Below are 26,376 nucleotides of genomic sequence, written 5' to 3'. Positions count from 1 at the left end.
AAAATTTGTCACGGTCAGCCTCATAACGCGCACGTAATTCCGCACAGATGGTCATTCGATGCTGTTTATGATTGCGGGCTTTCAAAACAATATTAATGAAATGAGGTGGGTGGCCTTCAACTACGTACCGTCCGACTCAGAGTTTGCAATATTAAAAGTTTTGCCTGATTTCGTTGTCTAGGGGCTGGGATACGTAGTTACCGCATTACAGGCCGCATTACAGGCCAGATTGCTGAGTCTACAGTATACGATAAGAATACACACATGAATCGAATGGTCGAAGGTTTCTATCACTCTGCAACTGCGAATTATGAAAGTAACATATACATGTATATATGAAAGATTGCAATTAAATAGATATTCGCTTCTGAACGCATACTACGACTTCACTGCAGAAGCCACGGAAATCACACAAGAGCACAGGTCGGCACTCCGAAAAATTTCTATCCTCCGCGACCACGCGCAAACTGCTCCACTGTCGAAGTCTTTCCACCTACTGTGCGTCCGTTGCGGCATACTGTACGCGTCCAGTACTCACTCCCGTGCCCTGTGCCGTACTGTCCAGGACTGCCACCCTGCCAGAAGTTCGGTAGTCGCCTACCTTAGTAACGAGCGCTGAGATTGGCTAGAGCGCTCCCTCCACGCTTCCAAACGAACGCACACTCACAAACAAACATAAAACACATACGAAATACTGGATTTACATTTAAATACTTGAAATTAAATAAATATTCCTACGGCTGGACCATAAACACGCTCTAACACACATTATTAGATACATAAACAAATTAAATAAACACATATCAAAGGAATTGAACAAAGGGTAGGCCAGTAGCCTAATGTATCTGAGCTTTCTTAAATACAGTAAATATTTAACCAGTTTCTTCATGAATAGAGTCTATCGGATATAAACAAAGACATAGATGAATAAATTTATTTATAAGCATGCCGCTACCGTTTTTTCGTGTGGAGTAATTATGGCCTGACACGATCGATAGTAATCGGCCACTTTGACCTACAATAACTCATGTGTTATTTCAGTTACATGTTTGTAATTCATATCAGTTTAGTTTTACACTAATATCTTTCTAAAAACACGGCGATCGACGAAATCGGATGAAGCGTTTAGGTTTTGGACATTCGTTGCGGGGTGTTACTTGCATAATTTAAAGTCAGATACTAAACTTTAAACTAATAAAGATATTGAACATCTGATTACACCATCAGAATCGTCGTGCACATTATAGAAAAGTACATGTTTCTTTTTGTGGTACCATGATTCATCTGCTACTATTAATTTCTATACGAACTGTGAAATGTCTGCCATGATGGCTTATAAAACACTAATACGACCTATTCGGATTGAGGGAGGACATAGAAGCAATTCAGAGGCGGGCTGCTAGACTTGTTACTGGTAGGTTTTATCATCACACAAGTGTTACAGAGATGCTTGAGGAACTCGGGTGGGAGTCTATGGAGGAAAGGAGGCGTTCTTTTCGTGAATCGCTACTGAGGAAATTTAGAGAACCAACATTTGAGGCTGACTGCAGTACAATTTTACTGCCGCCAACTTATACACTCCTGGAAATGGAAAAAAGAACACATTGACACCGGTGTGTCAGACCCACCATACTTGCTCCGGACACTGCGAGAGGGCTGTACAAGCAATGATCACACGCACGTCACAGCGGACACACCAGGAACCGCGGTGTTGGCCGTCGAATGGCGCTAGCTGCGCAGCATTTGTGCACCGCCGCCGTCAGTGTCAGCCAGTTTGCCGTGGCATACGGAGCTCCATCGCAGTCTTTAACACTGATAGCATGCCACGACAGCGTGGACGTGAACCGTATGTGCAGTTGACGGACTTTGAGCGAGGGCGTATAGTGGGCATGCGGGAGGCCGGGTGGACGTACCGCCGAATTGTTCAACACGTGGGGCGTGAGGTCTCCACAGTACATCGATGTTGTCGCCAGTGGTCGGCGGAAGGTGCACGTGCCAGTCGACCTGGGACCGGACCGCAGCGACGCACGGATGCACGCCAAGACCGTAGGATCCTACGCAGTGCCGTAGGGGACCGCACCGCCACTTCCCAGCAAATTAGGGACACTGTTGCTCCTGGGGTATCGGCGAGGACCATTCGCAACCGTCTCCATGAAGCTGGGCTACGGTCCCGCACACCGTTAGGCCGTCTTCCGCTCACGCCCCAACATCGTGCAGCCCGCCTCCAGTGGTGTCGCGACAGGCGTGAATGGAGGGACGAATGGAGACGTGTCGTCTTCAGCGATGAGAGTCGCTTCTGCCTTGGTGCCAATGATGGTCGTATGCGTGTTTGGCGCCGTGCAGGTGAGCGCCACAATCAGGACTGCATACGACCGAGGCACACAGGGCCAACACCCGGCATCATGGTGTGGGGAGCGATCTCCTACACTGGCCGTACACCACTGGTGATCGTCGAGGGGACACTGAATAGTGCACGGTACATCCAAACCGTCATCGAACCCATCGTTCTACCATTCCTAGACCGGCAAGGGAACTTCCTGTTCCAACAGGACAATGCACGTCCGCATGTATCCCGTGCCACCCAACGTGCTCTAGAAGGTGTAAGTCAACTACCCTGGCCAGCAAGATCTCCGGATCTGTCCCCCATTGAGCATGTTTGGGACTGGATGAAGCGTCGTCTCACGCGGTCTGCACGTCCAGCACGAACGCTGGTCCAACTGAGGCGCCAGGTGGAAATGGCATGGCAAGCCGTTTCACAGGACTACCTCCAGCATCTCTACGATCGTCTCCATGGGAGAATAGCAGCCTGCATTGCTGCGAAAGGTGGATATACCCTGTACTAGTGCCGACATTGTGCATGCTCTGTTGCCTGTGTCTATGTGCCTGTGGTTCTGTCAGTGTGATCATGTGATGTATCTGACCCCAGGAATGTGTCAATAAAGTTTCCCCTTCCTGGGACAATGAATTCACGGTGTTCTTATTTCAATTTCCAGGAGGGTATTTCGCGGGAAGACCACAAAGATAAGAGAGATTAGGGCTCGTACAGAGGCACATAGGCAGTCATTTTTCCCTCGTTCTGTTTGGGAGTGGAACAGGGAGAGAAGATGCTAGTTGTGGTACGAGGTACCCTCCGCCACGCGGATTGCGGAGTATGTATGTAGATGTAGATGGTTTCACAAAGTCCGCCATCTTTGGCACTCTCGGTGTGTCTCCTTCACCGACACAGCGTCGCTATGGAATTCCCAGCCAGGCAGCCGATGGACCACTTGGTCCGGTCGTTGTGCGGCATCACACAGTTGAAAAGAGAGATGGGGCCCCTCCACGCCCGCACCAACGTGGTGACCAAACCAAAAGTTCTACTGTCACCTCCGTAAACATGTTAGTTATCTAGTGGGTGGATCACAGGATGCTGGGCTGTGATGTTGTCCGTGCGTCTGGGTAAGGCTACGCATTAACACGGTCCATCAGGTGATAGATAGTGGACGAAACGCGAGTGAGGGTAGCGATTTGAAGAGCAGAGGGAAAAAAGTGCCATGGCTCGTGCCGTGGGAAAAAAAACCTCTGCGACAGTGGGATGGGTAGTAAGAGCAGTAGTGGCTTACTAGCTGCGATAGTTCATGCAAGGTTGGATTTGTTAGTATAGGTATCATGCATCATTACCGTGACAGGCGATGGCGATGTGTCCCAGTTGCTGCGGCTGCTACTTTCCTGGAACAATCAATATCGTTATACAGTAGTGGGAGATCGGCCATAGATCATCTCACTGTGTGGGGGATGTGTGGAGCTTGTTTGCGTGCAGTGTACGGTACGGCTTCCCTGTATGGTGCCAGTTATTCGGCAGTGTATTTCAGCTGGATATCCAGTATATGCGTCTGATTAACAGGGGCTCGCCTGTGCCGTTATGTTTGCGTAAGCTTGGCCATAGATGTTATGTCCTTGCAAGTATGTCTTTTGGTCTTTTATGTTTCCATCTATGGTTGTGGTCGTAGTTCCCCAGATTCAGAATAAACGGGTTTTCTGTATAGTCTTGTGGTGAGTTTGTTGATAAAGAGCCGCGGCTTGCCCAGCGACCCGAGCGGTGGCCGCCGACTCCGAACTCAGAATATTTCCAGGGCGCCGCAACTTGCCCGTTACCTCAGATGATCTCCGGCTAGGCGGCCACACCTTTGAATACAACTGACGCACGAGTGTGTCAGCACTGCCAAAACAGACGTTCAGTTGTGCAGCGAAGTGTTTTATTCTCATCATCGATCATCTCGAATGGGAATATCTACAAACATTGCAGGTGTCACAGGTATATGCAGCCAGCTGGCACGTATCGGAACTTCATGAAATTATAGGGGTTGAACCGGGAATACTCCACGATCCTCCGCAACAAGTTCTGCATTTTTTCACCCGAAATTGGGCGAGAAAGAAATGTATGGCATTAGTTATTGCGGTGGATACACCGGTTCCCGTCAGATCACCGAAGTTAAGCGCTGTCGAGCGTGACCGGCACTTGGATGGGTGACCGTCATGCGCTGTTGCCATTTTTCGGGGTGCACTCAGCCTCGTGACGCCAATTGAGGAGCTACTCGACCGAATATTAGCGGCTCTGGTCAAAGAAAACCATAATAAGGACTGGGAGAGCGATGTGCTGACCACACGCCCCTTCTATCCACAGCCTCAGCTGAGAATGATACGGCGGTCGGATGGTCCTGATGGGGCACTTTTGGCGTAAAGACATAGTGCGTTACTTATTGAATGCCGCTCTTCAATTAAGTTCTGCTGTCCGTTCATCTTCCAGGTCTTCATTGATTGCTGTGATCCATCTCGTTGTTGCACTCTTAACTTTACCAAGAGTATGGTATAACTTCTTCACCTGTCTAGTTAATCTGGCCGGTTTTATGGTCTAAATATTGGCCCGCAACTTAAGCTCACCATTTTTTATAGCAGAATAAATGTTGGTATATTTTTTAAGTTTGTTATTAATTCTTCGTCCGTTCGTTATTGGAAATAATTCTTCCCGTGAGGTAAGCCATTTTCGGTCTCTCGAAAGGTAAGATGTAAGTTGTCCTCCGTTAGTGCATCGCTAGTGTTAGGATTGGTTTGCTGCAGCCTGGTTGGCACTATCTCTCCGTCCTCACGCATTCTTATTTCTTTGTAGAATTAGATTAAAAACAGCCGACCAGTTGCAAAGGATAAAGTAATCTTTACCTAGGTTTCGATAGATTTAAATCTATCTTCTTCAGAAGGCGGCAGTATTACATTAAGATGGAGTGATATGTCATTGCCATTTTTACAAACATCTGCATAGCTCCATCAGTCCCAATAAAATATAGCCCTGAGAATAGGGTTTGTCAGATATGCGCTCTCCAACTTCCATGTACTTAATTTTATTTATCTGACAAACCCTATTCTCAGGGCTATATTTTATTTGGACTAATGGAGCTATGCAGATGTTTGTAAAAATGGCAATGACATATCACTCCATCTTAATGTAATACTGCCGCCTTCTGAAGAAGATAGATTTAAATCTATCGAAACCTAGGTAAAGATTACTTTATCCTTTGCAACTGGTCGGCTGTTTTTAATCTAATTACGTGGAACCGTTGCTGTTGCGCAGCTATGTTTACAATAATGAAATTTTTTGTAGAAGTTAAAATCGACATATTTTATAATTTGATCTTCAGTGTGTACTTGTTACTCCTCTACTTCTTTTTCCGTTAACGTATCTCTCTGTTGTTGGGTATAGGAGCCGCTCATGGTTCAATAGGTGATCGTTAATCTTAATTCTTCCTTTTACAATGAAAATGGAAATGAGAGTTTGGCGTCATTGTCTGGGAGGCCCCTTACGGGGCAGGTCTTATTGCATTCGATGCCATATTGGGCGACCTGCGCGGGATGAAATGATGATGAAGACAACACAACACCCAGTCCCTGAGCGGAGAAAATCCTCGATCCAGCCGGGAATAAAACCCGGGCCCCTTAGGACGGCAATCCGTCAGGCTGACCATTCACTGTTCCATAAACTTCCCTCGTGCTCTTTTGAAGAATTCATCAGTCACGATATTATCAGTCCGTTTGATTTTCTGTAAGACACTTTAACACCAGATCACCAAAACAATTCAACATGTTCTTTAAGTAAATAAAACTCCAGAAATGAGGAGAGCGTTTCCGCTCTGCATGGTAAGTGTGTGTGTGTGTGTGTCAGAGCGTGCGCTGGTACTCACAGACGACCTGCATGTGGCCCTCGCCGTGCACCGAGGTGAAGGAGGGCGCCTCGGCAGACACCTCGCAGCGGTAGACGCCGGTGGCCCGCAGGCTGACGCTGCGCAGGATCACCTGCTGACTGTCCGACAGCTCGTCCTGCAACACGGCACAGCACAGCGCACAGTGCGGCCGCTTCACGTGTATCACAACAGCAACATCGTGACTGACAGCTGTTTTTTTTACAGGGCAGTTACCTCAGCGACAACCAACGTGGGAACGGGTTCGATCAAGCCGCCGCCCGTTGCGCCCAAAATGGCTCAACTGGCTCTGAGCACTATGGGACTTCTGAGGTCATCAGTCCCCTAGACTTAGAACTACTTAAACCTGACTAACCTAAGGACATTACACACATCCGTGCCCGAGGCAGGATTCGAACCTGCGACTGTAGCAGCAGCGCTGTTCCCGAATGAAGCACCTAGAACCGCTCGGCTACAGCGGCCGGCCGTTGAGTTCACCGTTACCATACTGCTCGGCTACTCCTGGTAAATACTTCAAAATTATTCGAATTTATTTATTTATTTAGCGTATGGCTCATAACATCACAGTAAAAATTACAGAAACAACACGATTTAAAAAAAAATCACATATGTATAAACAGAGCAATAAATAACAGTTTGTATATAAGGACACCGCCAATTGTAAAGTTACACTCACAGAAGACCAGTCACAAGCAGACGTCCAGCTTAGATAGTAAATAGTCGATTGCCTCTTGGGTCGCCATTAGGAAATCTTGTGGGTCACCCTCGTATGCCCTTAGTGGGCATTCCTGCACGATGTGTTTGACCGTCTGTCTCTCAGCACCACAGTCGCAAGCGGCCGAAGGAAGTTTACCCCATCTGTGTAAGGAGTCGGCGCATCTCCCACAGTTGGTTCTGATGCGATTAAGAGTTGACCAAACTTTGCGAGGGCAATCAAATCCTTTTGGTTTACTAAAGATGCATGGCATACTGTGGCAGTTTACTACTGTTCTGCTCTCCCATTCCTCTTTCCATCGGTCATTTATTTTGAAGTCGGTTTGGTGCAGAGCCTGTGCGGTCTTTAGTGGAGGATGCCTGGACCGGAGTCGGTTTCCTTGGATGTCGTGAGTATCTTCCTGGATTTGTAATTGAGGGTTGGTCATGATTTTTTGAAATTCTCTAACCAGAGCGTGTTCACGGCGCAGGTTAGGAGGGGCTATGTTACTGAGAACGGGCAGCCACACTGTAGGAGTTGGCCTGATTGTGCCTGATATAATACGCATTGTTGCATTAAGTTGGCTATCTACCATGTGTGTGTGTTTGCTGTTGAGCCACACTGGGGCACAGTATTCTGCCACTGGATACACCAAGCCAAGTGCAGATGTTCTTAAGGTAGATGCTGTGGAGCCCCAAGTGGTGCCACAGAGCTTCTGCAATATGTTGTTGCGTGTTTTAAGTTTCGCTGCAGTTTTCGTCAGGTGTTCTTTGAATGTTAGTGTCCTATCTAGGGTAACCCCAAGGTACTTTGGGTGTTTGTTGTGATTTAGTAATTTCCCGTCTAGATAGACTTGTAATTCTCTGTTGGCCATTTTGTTGTTCAAATGGAAGGCACATACTTCCGTCTTTGTAGCACTAGGTACAAAGACGGAAGTATCTGCCTTCCATTTGAACAACAAAATGGCCAACAGAGAACTACAAGTCTATCTAGACGGGAAGTATCGAAGTATCGATTTTTCGACAAATCCTTCTGTTATGCCTATATACAGGCTGCTCGGAAAATCCCGTCACAATCGTCTAGGACTTGTAATGGGGAGTGAGTACATAATATTTTGAACAGGAACCCATGTTCAGAAACGAACCATTTCCGTGCTACAACCATTTGAAAACGTGTTGCTAATGCAACCATTTTTACAAGTAGTTGACCGGACGTGATTCAGTAACTCACATGTTTTACAGTTCCACTCATTAATAGACAATGAGACTGCCCGTGTACTTGTTGACGGGTTCTCATCAGCGTTATGCACTAACGCCTATTCCATTTAGGGCGTGTGGGGCCTCCCTGGACCGCCAGAGTCACGCCTGCTGCACGTGAAGGTATCCTCTCTCGAAACAGCTGCGTGACTGTGGCGAAAAGGGTACGCGAGGTACTCTAAAGTTGTGCAGAACTATCTTGATAAAGGCGACGAGTAGCTCATCCATTGTCGGGAGCTTCGCCATTCAGGAAGATCATGTCGCTGTTTTCTGCAAACTTGTACTCAACAATGTTACTCCAACACTGACAGACGTGTGTATGAGATTCAGCCAGGTCAGTGAGATAGTATAGGATGTCAAATGACATCAGCCGATCTGACGTAAGCACCCATCACTATGACTACCCTGTTGCAAGCTTACCTAGCAAACATGTTTTCAAGCGGATGTAGCACGAAAACGGTACGTTTCCGGACATGTGTTCCTATTCAAAATATTACGTACTCCCTCCCCTCTACAAGTCCTAGAAGTTTGGTGCGGGAATTTCCGACCACCCTGTAGATGATAAATTGGACATACAAATGTATTGGTGATTTTTATAATTCAAAATGAATGAAATTGTAATAATTGGAAATGGAAATTTTACTATTAACATTTTTCCTACAAGAAAGCCATTATTATTGATTAAACCCAGCAAGGCCGAGGCATTTTCCAAAACGCGCACTACCAACGGGGGTTACATTATGCCAACCCTAAAACAATTTTAAAAAAGAAAAATTCGTTAACTATTGTTAAATTATGTTAACAACATACTTTTTCAAGAGGCACAGATGTGTATAAGTAGGACAGAGACCCTCAATATATCTCTTAGCGTACTTGTAGCAGTATCAACCCACTTTCTCTGCTATGTACTACCGACTTTTGACCACCACAGAAAATTAAATAATTGCAAATTTCGTTCATGGTTAGTGTCCCTCACTCTCAAATACTTTCCAAACATGTACTGAAATGAACATCAGGCCCTGAATATCGAAATGTTAAATATGACGTTCATTCCGGGACGTGACATTTACTACTGGGGCTAAAATTTTTGGATTAAGTTTAACTAAAAAATTTAAATGACTCTGAGCACTATGGGACTTAACATCTATGGTCATCAGTCCCCTAGAACTTAGAACTACTTAAACCTAACTAACCTAAGGACATCAAACACATCCATGTCCAAGGCAGGATTCGAACCTGCGACCGTACCAGTCGCGCGGTCCCGGACTGAGCGCCTAGAACCGCTAGACCACCGCGACCGGCCTAAAAAATTTAAAAGATATGGGGAATCTGATAGAAGTATTCATTAATAGCAACAAATACTTTTTTCCAAAATTTTAAAATCTAAGGTAACTGATTAGATTACAATATCCCTCACTCCCCCCTTAGTACTGAGTGGGGTAATACAAAACTTACGTTGAGAAATTTGTTTAACTTACACAAAAAAGACTTTTAACGACTCATTTTGCACCTTCTAACTACTCTTAACCCATACTAACTGATGGAACTTATGCTTACACCCTTAAGTAATGCGGAACTGATTACTAGATATAACAAAAGGTGAACCCGCTACTGTAAAAGGAGGTGGCGAGTACTTTTTTGTCAGTAAAAATGCAGTAAAGCAGAATGGGTCCCGTCAGCAGAGGTCAGTGATTTCGAACGTAGTCATTGGATGTCACTTGAGTAACAAATCCATCTTCTTAAAGCTGCACAAATCGTCTGTTGGTGTGAAGTTGTGAAGTGAAAGGCGAAGGAACAACTACATTTAAACCAAGACCAGTCAGGCATCATGTATTGATGGACAGGGCCGCCGAGCGTTGTGAAGGGCGGTTGAAAGAAATCGTATGAAAACAGAGATGATTATGATGATAACGATGATGATGATATTATCAGGAGCCATACATAGTCCCAATTTTTGACGCTCTCCAGTCTCGCCACGTTCCCAAATGATGATGAAATAAGCAGGACAATACAACCACCCAGTCCCCAGGCGGAGAAAATGCTCCACTCGGCCGGGAATCGAACCCGGAACTGCGCTATCCAGAGGCAGCAACTCTAGCCACTGAAATGAAAACAGTGGGAACTTAAAAACAGCCGGATACAATGGTACAGCAGCTCTTCATGAGCCACGGGTTTGTGTGGTCGCTGCTAAGCGATGCTTGAGGTGGTGTAAACAGTGAAGCCACTGGACAGTAGAAGGCTAGTCTCGAGTGATTTTAAGTGATGAATCACGCTAGATTAGATTAGATAAGATTAATTATTCATTCCATAAATCCACAAAAGAGGGGATCCTCCTGGGTGTGGAACATGTCAGATAAACACATTACAAAAATGTAATTAGAATAACTTGAGTTTCATTAATTTTAATGATCTTCTGTCAATAAACAGTAAAATTATGTACATGAATTAAAATTAAACTTCCAATATTTACAGGTTTAATACTTACATCTGCTTTCATTAAATCCATCATTCACACAGTGGCTATTACAACCAAATATTGTCAAAAATTAAAGTAAATTATTCATTTCAATGATCCTCAGTTAAGAACAGTCAAATTAAGTACAAGATTTAAAATTAAACTTCCACCACTTACAGACTTAAGACTTACATCTGCTTTCCATACATCCATCATTCACACAGTAGGTAGTTACTTGGCTGTTACAACCAAGTATTGTCGAAAACTAAAGTATAATAAATTTTCATTAAAATGGTCTACTGCACTTGTTAAGAAATTCATGAACAGAATTGAAGGAATCGGCCACAAAAAATTCTGTTAAATTATGTTTAAATTGTGCCTTGTCTGAAACTTAACTCTTAATGGTTGCTGGTAACTTATTGAAAATATGCATTGCTGAATACTGGACTCCTTTCTGGACAAGAGTAAGTGATTTTAAATATTTATGTATATTGTTCGTATTCCTAGTATTGGTACTGTGTACTAAGCAGTTAGTTGGAAAAAGAGATGTATTATTTACAACAAACTTCATTGCGGAATAAATATACTAAGAAGCTGTGGTTGGTATACCACATTGTTTGAATAGGTTTCGACATGATGTTCTTGGATTTACACTACACATTACTCTTATTATATGCTTCTGTACTCTAAAAATTTTTTCTCAGTTTGTGGAGTTAACCCAAAATATGATACCATATGACATAATGGAGTCAACATAAGCAAAATGTGCCAGTTTTTTTTATATTTATGTCTTCTATGTCTGACATCATTCGCATTGCAAACACAGACTTGTTTAGGTGCTTTAGCAGTTAGTCGCTCCCAACGGAAATTATCATCAAGTTGTAATCCCAAGAATTTTACACTCTAAACTTCACCTCTTTCCATGTCATCATATTTTATACACACACTAGAAGGAAATGTCTTGGAAGTTCTGAACTGCATATAGTGTGTCTTTTCAAAGTTTAATGACAGTTAATTGGCTATGAACCACTTTTTAATGTAGTAAAAATTTGATTAGCTGCCCTTTCTAAATTTATATTTGATTTGCTATTTTTTGTGATGGTTGTATCATCTACAAATAAAACAAACTTGGCATCTGGTAATGTAACAGATGACAGGTAATTAATATAGACACGAAAAAGTAGTGGACCTAGGATGGAACCTTGGGGAACACCACATTTAATTTCTTCCCAGTCAGATGACGTCTGATTGCCTACTGCTAAAGTGTTACGTAATAACACCTTTTGCTTTCTATTAGTAAGATATGGCTGAAACCACTTAGCAGCACTACTAATGATGCCATAATACTTTAATTTACTTAAAAGAATGCTGTGATTCACACAGTCAAAAGCCTTTGACAGGTCACAGAATATGCCAGTTGCCTCTAATTTGTTGTCTAATGAATTAAGGACATTTTCACTGTAAGTGTAAATACCCTTCTCAATATCAGAACCCTTAAGAATCCCAAACTGTGACTTTGACAGTAGGTTATTTTCACTAAGGTGCTTAAGTAGACACTTGAACACAATCTTTCCCAAAAGTGTGGAAAAAGCTGGAAAAAGTGAGATGGGTCGGTAATTTGACGACATTTCTTTGTCTCCTTTTTTGTGGAAAGGAGTAACTTCAGCATATTTAAGCCAGTCTGTGGTGAGCCTACATTAGGGTTTGGGTATGGCGAATGCCTGCAGAATTTTACAATGCATTACGGAAGGCATTGTGTATGCATGAGGTTATTTCTTGTGGTTGGCATGTGGTCTCCTATTGTGCTTAACAAAACGGTAATTGCGAAAGGATAAAAACAGAACATACAGTGCAGTAGATCAGCAGTCGCAAGTCTAAGATAGTTTGCATCAGCATGGCACTGTACCCTGTCATCTATGGGACAATGGTTTCAGGACAACAACATTTCTAAAATGGACTGAACTACCAAGAGTCTCCACAAGAACCCAAAGGAACCCATTTGGGATGAGTTAAAAAGGCAACTTCGCTCCAGACCGCAGTGTCGGACAGGATTACCCTCTCTGGTTTAGGCTCTTGAGGAACAATGGGTAGCCATTAATCCACAGAAAATCCGACACGTCACTCAAAGTGTGCCCAGAAGAAGTAAACCCGTCATAAGAGAGAAGGTTCGACACATCTTATGTTAATCTCCACTGATAGATGCCCAGACATTTTAGATCTGGTAGTGTATATTAATACAGTTTTGGGAGAGAAAACAGTTCCGAAGATCTGAAAAAGGTTGGAGTTTACAACGCTAAGGTGCTACTTTCCTAAGGTGTAGATCGTTGGTTACATATGGTTAAGATTGCTGCATATCTCTGATCTACTAAGTATCTGACAGCTACAGATAATGACGAGTAAAGGGTTATTTTGGCCAGCTCAGGGCACACAGCATCGGATAATACCGCTCCCATATGTTTGATGATGTTCCGTGCAAACCATTTGTTGTACCCATATAAATGAAGGATTTCGTTTTGGCACGAAAGTTAAGCTAGCCATTGACCCGTTTTCTTTTCTAATGAGTCTCATCATATCCTTTTTACGAATCATGTCCAATAAAATTATACAGAAATTAAATTATGAAATTTAAAAATGAACAGTCGAAATCGCAATATAATATTTCTTTATAAACCGGTTTCGGCTTATCTACAGGCCATCTTCAGAATATTTAGGCCCCCTATGGCCCGCCAAGAACTCCTTTCCTGTGCTAACCTCTTCATCTCAGAGTAGCACTTGCAACCTACGTCCTCAATTATTTGCTTGACGTATTCCAATCTCTGTCTTCCTCTACAGTTTTTGTCCTCTACAGCTCCCTCTAGGACCCTGGAAGTCATTCCCTCATGTCTTAGCAGATGTCCTATCATCATGTCCCTTCTCCTTATCAGTGTTTTCCACATATTCCTTTCCTCTCCGATTCTGCGTAGAATCTCCTCATTCCTTACCTTATCAGTCCACCTAATGTTCAACATTCGTCTATAGCACCACATCTCAAATGCTTCGATTCTCTTCTGTTCCGGTTTTACCACAGTCCATGTTTCACTACCATACAATGCTGTACTCCAGACGTACATCCTCAGAAATTTCTTCCTCAAATTAAGGCCGGTATTTGATATTAGTAGTAGACTTCTCTTGGCCAGAAATGCCTTTTTTGCCATAGCGAGTCTGCTTTTGATGTCCTCCTTGCTCCGTCCGTCATTGGTTATTTTACTGCCTAGATAGCAGAATTCCTTAATTTCATTGACTTCGTGACCATCAATCCTGATGTTAAGTTTCTCGCTGTTAACTTTTCTACTACTTCTCATTACCTTCGTCTTTCTCCGATTTACTCTCAAACCATACTGTGTACTCATTAGACTGTTCATTCCGTTCAGCAGATCATTTAATTCTTCTTCACTTTCACTCAGGATAGCAATGTCATCAGCGAATCGTATCATTGATATCCTTTCACCTTGTATTTTAATTCCACTCCTGAACCTTTCTTTTATTTCCATCATTGCTTCCTCGATGTACAGATTCAAGAGTAGGGGCGAAAGGCTACAGCCTTGTCTTACACCCTTCTTAATACGAGCACTTCGTTCTTGATCGTCCACTCTTATTATTCCCTCTTGGTTGTTGTACATATTGTATATGACCCGTCTCTCCCTATAGCTTACCCCTACTTTTTTTCAGAATCTCGAACAGCTTGCACCATTTTATATTGTCGAACGCTTTTTCCAGGTCGACAGATCCTATGAAAGTGTCTCGATTTTTCTTTAGCCTTGCTTCCATTATTAGCCGTAACGTCAGAATTGCCTCTCTCGTCCCTTTACTTTTCCTAAAGCCATTCTCAATTTTCTTTTCCATTCTTCTGTGTATTATTCTTGTAAGCAGCTTCGATGCATGAGCTGTTAAGCTGATTGTGCGATAATTCTCGCACTTGTCAGCTCTTGCTGTCTTCGGAATTTTGCGGATGATGCTTTTCCGAAAGTCAGATGGTATATCGCCAGACTCATATATTCTACACACCAACGTGAATAGTCGTTTGGTTGCCACTTCCCCCAATGATTTTAGAAATTCTGATGGAATGTTATCTATCCCTTCTGCCTTATTTGACCGTAAGTCCTCCAAAGCTCTTTTAAATTCCGATTCTAATACTGGATCCCCTATCTCTTCGAAATCGACTCCTGTTTCTTCTTCTATCACATCAGACAAATCTTCACCCTCATAGAGGCTTTCAATGTATTCTTTCCACCTATCTGCTCTCTCCTCTGCATTTAACAGTGGAATTCCCGTTGCGCTCTTAATGTTACCACCGTTGCTTTTAATGTCACCAAAGGTTGTTTTGACTTTCCTGTATGCTGAGTCTGTCCTTCCGACATTCATATCTTTTTCGATGTCTTCACATTTTTCCTGCAGCCATTTCGTCTTAGCTTCCCTGCACTTCCTATTTATTTCATTCCTCAGCGACTTGTATTTCTGTATTACTGATTTTCCCGGAACATGTTTGTACTTCCTCCTTTCATCAATCAACTGAAGTATTTCTTCTGTTACCCATGGTTTCTTCGCAGCTACCTTCTTTGTACCTATGTTTTCCTTCCCAACTTCTGTGATGGCCCTTTTTAGGGTTGTCCATTCCTCTTCATCTGTACTGCCTACTGCGCTATTCCTTATTGCTGTATCTATAGCGTCAGAGAACTTCAAACGTATCTTCTCATTCCTTAGTACTTCCGTATTGCGGACTGATTCTTCCTGACTAATGTCTTGAATGTCAGCCTACTCTTCATCACTACTATATTGTGATCTGAGTCTATATCTGCTCCTGGGTACGTCTTACAATCCAGTATCTGATTTCGGAATCTCTGTCTGACCATGATGTAATCTAATTGAAATCTTCCCGTATCACCCGGCCTTTTCCAAGTATATCTCCTCCTCTTGTGATTCTTGAACAGGGTATTCGCTATTTACTAGCTGAAACTTGTTACAGAACTCAATTAGTCTTTCTCCTCTCTCATTCCTTGTCCCAAGCCCATATTCTCCTGTAACCTTTTCTTCTACTCCTTCCCCTACAACTGCATTCCAGTCGCCCATGACTATTAGATTTTCGTCCCCCTTTACAACGGCATTACGCTTTCAATATCCTCATACACTTTCTCTATCTGTTCATCTTCAGCTTGCGACGTCGGCATGTATACCTGAACTATCGTTGTCCGTGTACACTACTGTAAGGAGCCGCCAGCACCAGCCATAGGGGGCCAAAATATTCTGAAGATGGCTTGTAGATAAGCCGAAACCGGTTAATAAAGAAATTTTATTGCGATCACGTCTATTCATTTTTAAATATAGAATCAGGTCGCTGCTCTCCGTGGACTATGTTGTCAAAATTTATGAAAATTAGGAAAGCCCATTACATCGGAGAAATCTGTCAAATTTGTCGATATATCGACAGTACTATATCGACGTATGACTTTCGATATTCTTTCTAGAAATACCAATACTTCCGATATGTTGATACATCGTTAATCGTCTTTGTTCGTCTGTGCTGCGTTTTGGATAATGCAATATAATGTCTCAGACTAGATGCAATGGTGTACAGAATTTGAAGAGTGTTCATTAGCAGAGGATCGTGCTAATGAATTCAGTATGAAAGCTGACAGCATGTTGCGTTTCGATGGTAACGGTGTACTGGCATCGTAGCACCCTTCTAACCTCGACTGTTCTCAACTGTCAGTCAATTTCTTGTTCTAATTTAGGATAACTTCAGTTTAGTGCATGAAGTAAGCTGTTTGGCGTTTGTGTCGCTGAACAATGTTTTCTTGTGAGAATAGGGACAACTATGAGAGAAACGAATACGCAGATGTTAAGGCAAATGTCCTTTCTTTGTACTTTACTTTGCTGCCCAAAGGTAAAGTAACTTGAAACAGAATCTTGAACGACTGGAAGTCACCACCCTCGCTGGCCGGAGTGGCCGTGCGGTTCTAGGCGCTGCAGTCTGGAGCCGAGCGACCACTACGGTTGCAGGTTCGAATCCTGCCTCGGGCATGGATGTATGTGATGTCCTTAGGTTAGTTTAGGTTTAATTAGTTCTAAGTTCTAGGTGACTGATGACCTCAGGAGTTAAGTCGCATAGTGCTCAGCGCCATCTGAATCACCACCCTCCGCTATTTAACGTTCAGTTTCCGCAACTGGGTAGATTCTCTTCTCCTTTTCTGCATACGTCCAATCTTACGGTTCACTGTTGATTTTATCCCTCTGCTACTACCTTCCGTGAACTAGTACCTTTTCTACGTTTGGTTCAATTGTAACTTGAAATTTCTTAAATACTACACGAGTTTGTCTAGAGTAAGTTTCCATAGCACACTATATAAGGCACAATTTTCCATTTACCGCTAGTAGTCATTTTTAAATTGACGCAACACAAACTAAATTATGTTGCATATACATTTTAAAAAAAAACTGGATGTACAGAGAGTCCAAAAAATAAAGATTAACTGTCACTAAAACATTAATGTACTCAATTCTTCTTGCAGAGGGCTTTCAGATGCTCTAGGTAAAAGGAAGGTGATAAAACTTTCGAAGAGGCGTCAGTGTTGTCCCAACGAATAAATGGAAAACAGCCTCCAACAAGGACCAAACGCTACCAGGCTTCTTGTCAACTAATTCAGTCGAAGAGGGCGCGTGTTTAATGAGAAATATCCTGGACTACTATCACCATCTGTCAACCTAGTCCGGACCCTAGAGGAGGGCACACGCTTCCGTTCTTCGACTCGCCGGCTGAGGCATGAGTTGAACATTCCACGATCCATATTACGAAGAAGACGACGTATGAGATGCAGGTAAAGTAGGAGGAAGATTACTCCTACTGCATGGAAATATTTTCTGACTCTTTGAAATTGGAAACCTATTAGATAATCTCCTCTGCTTATATGAGGCCACATGTCACACATGTGGTTATGTGAACAGTCACAACTGTCGGATATAGACCGACAATAGTCCTCAGAGAGTGCAAAAATAGGAGAGAAATATACGTAAACTGGGCATATATCTAGCGATGACCTAGAGGAACATTTATGGACCAGAGCAAATGATAACACATACCATTTAGATAGAATTAAATTTTTACTCTACAGCGAAACGTGGACTGATATGAAACTTCCTGGCAGATTAAAATTGTGTGCAGGAATAAGACTTGAACTCGGGACCTTTTACGAATTACCTTGACATGCTTGATATTTTCCTGGAAGCGCAGTTGAAGTATGATGGAGTTCTGAATTCCGTTGTATACCAGAAGGACGGAACTCCTCCCCATTTTCCTCTGACTTTTCAATATTACGTCAGTGGTTCGTTCTCTGGACGGTGAATCGGTAGAGGTCCACAGCGTAAGGGGACTTCAAAGTCAGCTACACTTGTTCCTTTATACTCTTGATGGAGGGGGGTGGGAGGGGGGTGGTAAGGGGGGCAGGGGTTACATAAAATAGTACGACTAAAGGCGCAGTACTCTGCATCAGATGCATGATTAGATTCTGGTGGCAGTTAACAGAATCACACCTGATCAACTACGGAATGTGTTCTGAGCCACAACTGAAAAATGGTCCAGTGTGTTGACATTCAGAGTGGCCAACTGCACCTTAATGTCTGACATGTGCCTTTGTTAAAATATGTATGGACTCAAATAAATGGTTGTAGCATCTCCTAAGTTTCACTGAGAAGTAACTATTTCTTATGTCTTGGTGGTGACTAGTTCCGGTCGCAGGTTCGAATCCTGCCTCGGGCATGGATGTGTGTGATGTCCTTAGGTTAGTTAGGTTTAAGTAGTTCTAAGTTCTAGGTGACTGATGACCACAGATGTTAAGTCCCATAGTGCTCAGAGCCATTTTTTTTTACTAGTTCCGGACACGTGTGTCCATTTTCAAACCATCCTACAAAAAAGACTACAGTTGATATGACAGCTTTATGAAAACTGTCAAGTCAACTATAATCTTCTTTGTACAAAATGGTTCAAATGGCTGTAACCACTATGGGACTTAACATCTGAGGTCACCAGTCCCCCAGACTTAGAACTACTTAAACCTAACTAACCTAAGGACATCACACATATCCATGCCCGAGGCAGTATTTGAACCTGAAACCGTAGCAGCAGCGCGGTTCCGAACTGAAGCGCCCAGAACCCCTCGGCCACAGCGGCTGGCAATCTCCTTTGTAGGATGGTTTCAAAATGGACACAGGTGTCCAGAACTAGTTACCATCAAGAAATAAAAAAAAATACATGCTTCTCAATGCAACTTATGACGGAGCTACAACCATTTCAAGTTTTAAATTGTAAGACATTTCCAGGGGCAGATGTGGACTCTGACCACAATCTATTGGTTATGAACTGTAGATTTAAACTGAAGAAAATGCAAAAAGGTGGCAATTTAAGGAGATGGGACCTGGATAACTGACTAAACCAGAGGTTGTACAGAGTTTCAGGGACAGCTTAAGGGAACAATTCACAGGAATGGGGGAAAGAAATACAATAGAAGACGAATGGGTAGCTCTGAAGGATGTAGTGAAGACAGCAGAGGATCAAATAGGTAAAAAGACGAGGGCTAGTAGAAATCCTTGGGTAACAGAAGAAGTATTGAATTTAATTGATGAAAGGAGAAAATATAAAAATGCAGTAAATGAAGCAGGCAAAAAGGAATACAAACGTCTCAAAAACGAGATCGACCGGAAGTGCAACATGGCTAAGCAGGGATGGCTAGAGGATAAATGTAAGGATGTAGAGGCTTATCTCACTAGGGGTAAGATAGATACTGCCTACAGGAAAATTAGAGAGACCTTTGGAGAAAAGAGAACCACTTGTATGAATATCAAGAGCTGAGATGGAAACCCAGTTCTAAGCAAAGAAGGGAAAGCAGAAAGGTGTAAGGAGTATATAGAGGGTCTATACAAGGGCGATGTACTTGAGGACAATATTATGGAAATGGAAGAGGATGTAGATGAAGATGAAATGGGACATATGATACTGCGTGAAGAGTTCGACAGAGCACTGAAAGACCTGAGTCGAAACAAGCCCCGGGAGTGGACAACATTCCATTAGAACTACTGACGGCCTTGGGAAAGCCAGTCCTGACAAAACTCTACCATCTCTGGTGAGCAAGATGTATGAGACAGGCGAAATACCCTCAGACTTCAAGAAGAATATAATAATTCCAATCCCAAAGAAAGCAGGTGTTGACATATGTGAAAATTACCGAACTATCAGTTTAAGAAGTCACGGCTGCAAAATACTAACACGAATTCTTTACAGACGAACGGAAAAAGTATTAGAAGCCGATCTTGGGGAAGATCAGTTTGGATTCCGTAGAAATATTGGAACACGTGAGGCAATACTGACCCTACGAGTTATCTTAGAAGCTAGATTAAGGAAAGGCAAAGCTACGTTTCTAGCATTTGTAGACTTAGAGAAAGCTTTTGACAATGTTGATTGGAATACTCTCTTTCAAATTCTGAAGGTGACATGGGTAAAATATAGGGAGCGAAAGGCTATTTACAATTTGTATAGAAACCAAATGGCAGTTATAAGAGTTGAGGGGCATGAAAGGGAAGCGGTTGTTGGGAAGGGAGTGAGACAGGGTTGTAGCCTATCCCCGATGTTATTCAATCTGTGTATTGAGCAAGCAGTGAAGGAAACAAAAGAAAAATTCGGAGTAGGTATTAAAATCCATGGAGAAGAAATAAAAACTTTGAGGTTCGCCAATGACATTGTAATTCTGTCAGAGACAGCAAAAGACTTGGAAGAGCAGTTGAACGGAATGGAAAGTGTCTTGAAGGGAGGATATGAACATCAACAAAAGCAAAACGAGGATAATGGAATGTAGTCGAATTAAGTCAGGTGATGTTGAGGCTATTACATTAAGAAATGAGACACTTAAAGTAGTAAAGGAGTTTTGCTATTTGGGGAGCAAAATAAATGATGATGGTCGAAGTAGAGAGGATATAAAATATAGCCTGGCAATGACAAGGAAAGTATTTGTATGGAGTGTAGCCATGTATGGAAGAGAAACGTGGACGATAAATAGTTTGGACAAGAAAAGAATAGAAGCTTTGGAAATTTGGTGTTACAGAAGAATGCTGAAGATTAGATGGGTAGATCACATAACTAATGAGGAGGTATTGAATAGGATTGGGGAGAAGAGAAGTTTGTGGCACAACTTCACTAGAAGAAGGGATCGGTTGGTAGGACATGTTCTGAGGCATCAAGGGATCACCAATTTAGTACTGGAGGGCAGTGTGGAGGGTAAAAGCCGCAGAGGGAGACCAAGATATGAATACACTAAGCAGATCCAGAAGGATGCAGGTTGCAGTAGGTACTGGGAGATGAAGAAGCTTGCACAGGATAGAGTAGCCTGGAGAGCTGCATCAAACCAGTCTCAGGACTGAAGACCACAACAGCAACAACACAACCAGTTATTTCAATTACACTGAAGCGCAGAAGAAACTGGTATAGGCATGCGTATTTAAATACAGAGATTTGTAAACAGGCAGAAGACGGCGCTGCGATCGTCAACGCCTATATAAGACAACAAGTGTCTGCTGCAGTTGTCAGATCGGTTACTGCTGCTACAATGGCAGGTTATCAAGATTTAAGTGAGTTTGAACGAGGTGTTATAGTCGGAGCACGAGCGGTGGGACACAGCATCTCCGAGGTAGCGATGAAGTGGGGATTTTCCCGCACGACCATTTCACGAGTGTACCGTGAATATCAGGAATACTGTAAAACATCAAAACTCCGACATCACTGCGACCGGAAAAAGATAATGCAAGAAAGGAACCAACGACGACTGAAGAGAATCGTTCAATGTGACAGAAGTGGAAACTTTCCGCCAATTGCTACAGATTTCAATGCTGTTCCATCAGCAAGTGTCTGCGTGCGAACCATTCAACGAAACATCGTCGATGAGGGCTTTCGGAGCCGAAGGCCCGCTCGTGTACCCTTGATGACTGCACGACACAATGATGACTGCCTCGCCTGGGCCCGTCGACACCGACATTGGACTGTTGATGACAGGAAACATGTTGCCCGGTCGGAAGCGTACGAGTGTGGAGACTCTCTCATGAATCCATGGACTCTGCATGTCAGTAGGGGACTGTTCAAGCTGGTGGAGGCTCTGTAATGGAATGATACTTTGACAATTCCAGCAAGACAATGCGACACCTCACACGTCCAGAATTGTTAGAGTGGCTCCAGGAACATTCTTCTGTGTTTAAACACCAAACTTCCCAAACATGAACATTATTGATCCTATCTGGGATGCCATGTAACGTGCTGTTCAGAAGAGATTTACACCCCATAGTACTCTTAAGGATTTATGGACAGCCCTGCAGGATTCATGGTGTCAGTTCGCTCGAGCACTACTTCAGACATTAGTCGAGTCCATGTCACTTTGTTTTGCATCACTTCTGCGTTTTCTGGGGGGGGGGGGTGAGGGGGGGGGGGGGAGGGCTACACGGTATTACGCAGGTGTACCAGTTTCTTTGGCTCTTCAGTGTATAAGACAAGTTCCGGACCTATTTTTCACCTGCAGCTTGTTGCAAGTTTGTGAAAGATATATATTTTCTATATTAAAAACGTGTTTCATGAAAATGATTCGTTGCTTTTGGCGCACTCTAATACGGGGTGATTTATTAGACTTTAAATCAGCCTCCAGCAGAAACTGGCCAATAGTAGTTTAAGTAAACATTGTTCTATGAAAATATACCCTCCCTTGGCGAAAAATACTTTTTTAGTGTAGTAGTAACTACACGTTTAGCACTTGTCCTGTTAATCGGACCCTACATCTTTTCCGGAGGCTTTGTGTCCTCCCTGTTTTACGATCTCTTTACTCCAAGTTTTACCTAGACATTTAGTTTTTCACATACTTCTGAATAGCAATTAATTAAGGAATTTAGGATTTAGCGTACAGCCGACGACCAGGTCACTACTAATGGAGCACAAGTTCGCGGATACAAGTTTCGTGAAGTCAACCGTCTGTGACTTATTCAAATGCACCATCATGTCTTTCTCCTTAAATAATTTCGGAAAACTACTAAAAACCTCTGTCAGTGCTTCTGAACACATACACGATCACAGCCTCTTCCCAATGCGAATCCAGTGTTTTAGTCATTCCGCCTCTTCGATCTGACTCAAATGCACAAATTTTACACAGCTTTGTCTTTCTATTTTATACACACCACTTGGCTTTCTACTCCATAAAGCAGAACAGTCTGTCACCTGACTAATTCCCAACTACTGCACGTACTCACCAGATGAGTATTGTTGGAAACATTTTGATCCAACTTACATAATTTTTCTTTTTTTCTGGTTCAAAAATGTTCAAATGTGTGTAATCTTATGGGACTTAACTGCTAAGGTCATCAGTCCCTAAGCTTACACACTACTTAACCTAAATTATCCTAAGGGCAAACACACACACCCATGCCCGAGGGAGGACTCGAACCTCCGCCAGGACCAGCCGCACAGTCCAGGACTGCAGCGCCTTAGACCGCTCGGCTAATCCCTCGCGGCTTTTTTTTTCTAGTATTACCTTGCTATTGTAGATTCCACACTTGACATTATTTAGCTCATACTGGATGTTGTTTTTGTTGTCTTCATTCTGAAGACACACCACGGTATCTATCGTATGCAAGTCTCCCCATCTGTGCACTACTCACTTGGGCGTGCTTACTATTTGTAATTTTCCCATCTTACACATTTCTCTCTTACCAACCTGACCACTCCTTGGTGTCCCAGAATGTGCCCTATCAACTGATTCCTCCTTTTTGTTAAGTTGTACCGTAAATTTCCTTTCTACCTGATTGGATGAGTACCTCTTCATTAGTTATCGGAACTACCCATCTGATCTTGGGTATGAAACTTATTTCCGTACCGAAAGTCTGTCGTGTTGGCACCGAGCGAAGCAACATAGTTGTTAATTCACTCAACTCTCATAAGGGAGGACGCTGTTTCAAATGACCCTTCGGTTATCCAGATTTTGACATCTCGTTGTTTCCTGAGGTTACTTAAGGCACGTGACAGGAATGTTCAAAAAAATGGCTCTGAGCACTATGGGACTTAACATCTGAGGTCGTCAGTGCCCTAGAACTTAGAACTATTTAAACTGAACTAACCTAAGGAGATCACACATATCCATGCCCGAGGCAGGATTCGAACCTGCGACCGTAGCGGTCGTGCTGTTCCAGACTGAAGTGCCTAGAACCGCTCGGCCATACCGGCCGGCCAGGAATGTTCCTTTGAAAACTATACTTTGATTTCCTCCCACAATGAGAGATTGTGCTCCTTCTCTTCGTAAACTGGTCGTTGGGCACTTCCGTCCTTTCTTCTGCCTTGATGGCACGATATCTTATCAATTTAAGGGGAGAAATGTCACGAGGGTCGCTCCAAAAGGGATGCCCAATAAATTTTTAAACATTCAGTTTCTTTTCAATACCTTTCATAATTTTTACAGTATGTCGACAAATCCATGTGAAGAAAAATGTCACTTTTTTCGCGCAGTCTTCGTCATTTCTGATGTATCGGTCACATCGGCCAGGGAAAACGGTGATAAAAATTTACAAATGTTTATTGACCAAGGAAAGAAACGTCTGCTTCGGCGATAATAACAAAATCACACACCGAGCGAGGTGGCGCAGTGGTTAGACACTGGACTCGCATTCGGGAGGACGACGGTTCAATCCCGCGTCCGGCCATCCTGATTTAGGTTTTCCGTGATTTCCCTATATCGCTCCAGGCAAATGCCGGGATGGTTCCTTTCAAAGGGCACGGCCGACTTCCTTCCTTCCCCGTCCTTCCCTCATTCGATGAGACCGATGACCTCGCTGTCTGGTCTCCTTCCCCAACACAACCAACCAATCAACAAAATCACAATTACAGTGGCTCACACGTATGAAGACTTGACATTATGGTGATTCCAGACTCCGACAAAGTAACACAATTAGGATCTTCATAGATAAATACCTTGTATCGAAATTATTCCAAGTCCGATGAAGCTGTCCTGAATAGCACCATCACAGGAACAGCAAAGTCTGTCCTGGATACAGTCCGACTGCACCAAGGGAAACAACGACGAATTATGCATACAGCGGTGTCGATTTCTACGATGGACTTCGAGAGTGTCCTAAGACGGTGGGGTGAGCAGCACCTGCCGGAGGCTGGGTGAGCCTCTCGCGGCCGGAAGAACAGAATTCTTCATTTCTGGCGCCGACCTTTAGAGCGGCCGGTGGCGGAATAGTCGTGGCATTATTTGCTGATCACGTGTCTCGCGGACGCGAACAGGACCCTTGTAAGTGGCGGCCTCTAATAGCGCTGGTACCGCCGCCTGGTGTCCGTTACTGCGACAGGGAGAGTGAGGCTGAGGCCCGCAGGGGGCGTGTAGGCTGCACGCGTCCCTGAAGTGGCAGAAGGGTTGCCGGTTGCTCAGGCGCCATGCAGCCAACGCCTGTACGACAGGAGTAAGAACTAGGACGCTTGGAGAACTGTTTAGAAGCCTTCACAAGGGAGTCATCATCTTCAAATCTCGTTCTGCAAATGGAATCCTTCAGTTTACCGCAGAGTTGGTAATCACACGGTACAAGATTAGGGATGCACGGTAGGTGTCTCAGTGTTTCGCACCCAAGGTTTGTGATCTCTGAGGCGGTTTTCTCACTGCGTATTGCCGGGCGTTATTATGCAACAATTGTCGATGTTGACCAATGCAACACATTCCAAGACGAAATATGTTAAGGCTTACCATACGCATGGCAGAATTAATATGCCTATAAGCAACAGTCCTCTGAATAAAAAAATATAAACAGTAGCCATCACTTGTCCTGCTGTAGATGCAATTTGGAATTTCTTCTTCTTTGGCAAATTTGCAGAATGTTATTCCACTGATTATCTTTTCGTCTACTGTTCAAATAGATGCAACAATGTTTCATCTTCCACCATAATTCTTGGGAAGAAATCATCTCCAGAATTCCCATATTGTTCAAACATTTTGCTCCACCCTGTCTTCCGTGTTTCTTTTTGTCAACATTCTCAGCACCCAACTGGCGCAAACTTAATTTCAACTTTCAATATTTTGCACTCACTTGCTTGTCTCCCTTCTACTCTCATTGACAGTTCGTTCACTGTTACGTGTTTGTCAGCCAAATGAGGCTATGAATACGCTGCACAGTATCAGATTTTGGATTTTTGAAAGAATGTTGTGGATTTCTTTTGGAGTGACATTCATATGTACAGCATCTGTCTGTGATCTGCGTAAATTATTTCCTGTTGCTGTCTCGAGGAGGACATGAGAAAAATGCCTGTCATTTTCCTCAACTTACTTGGGGCACTTGCCTGAAAATCAAGTAACTGTGTCTGGTGACCCAGACAGACTATCGTCACTTCAGCAACAGTCTTCATTCAAGGTGTGAGTGACACCCTCATCTCTCTAAACTGTGCTCTTGCGCTATCCTGCAAGAACAGGATGTTCTCATCTATTGTAAACAAGACACGTAGTGTCGTATCTAGACAATGAAGACCCTGACGAAGCACTTTTGGAATCTACAGAAATTTTTGATTTCCACATGACGCCCAGAAGTTGGTAGGCATTGTACCACTACTCCATGGATTTGGGTCATTATGCAGGGTGAGTCACTAGCTATTGCCACCTAGAGTAACTCCGAAAGTATGATAGTAGCTAAAAAGTTTGTGGGACAAAT

At 43.3% G+C, this 26,376-nt stretch overlaps 1 protein-coding gene across 1 annotated transcript in view; it reads right to left on the bottom strand.

Annotated features, from left to right (window-relative positions):
* The window catches only part of LOC126177000 (uncharacterized), a 548,346-nt gene that overhangs the window by 146,065 nt on the left and 375,905 nt on the right, over nt 1-26,376 (bottom strand). The window contains exon 4 of the mRNA XM_049924215.1: nt 6,213-6,348. Within this exon, the coding sequence (XP_049780172.1) occupies nt 6,213-6,348 (136 nt within the window). The remainder of the gene's footprint in view (nt 1-6,212; nt 6,349-26,376) is intronic.

This window comes from Schistocerca cancellata, chromosome 3, assembly GCF_023864275.1.
Source record: "Schistocerca cancellata isolate TAMUIC-IGC-003103 chromosome 3, iqSchCanc2.1, whole genome shotgun sequence".
Taxonomy (NCBI): Eukaryota; Metazoa; Arthropoda; class Insecta; order Orthoptera; family Acrididae; genus Schistocerca; species Schistocerca cancellata.
Note: the sequence above shows the minus strand (reverse complement) of the source record. Positions and strands in the feature narration are given on the sequence as shown.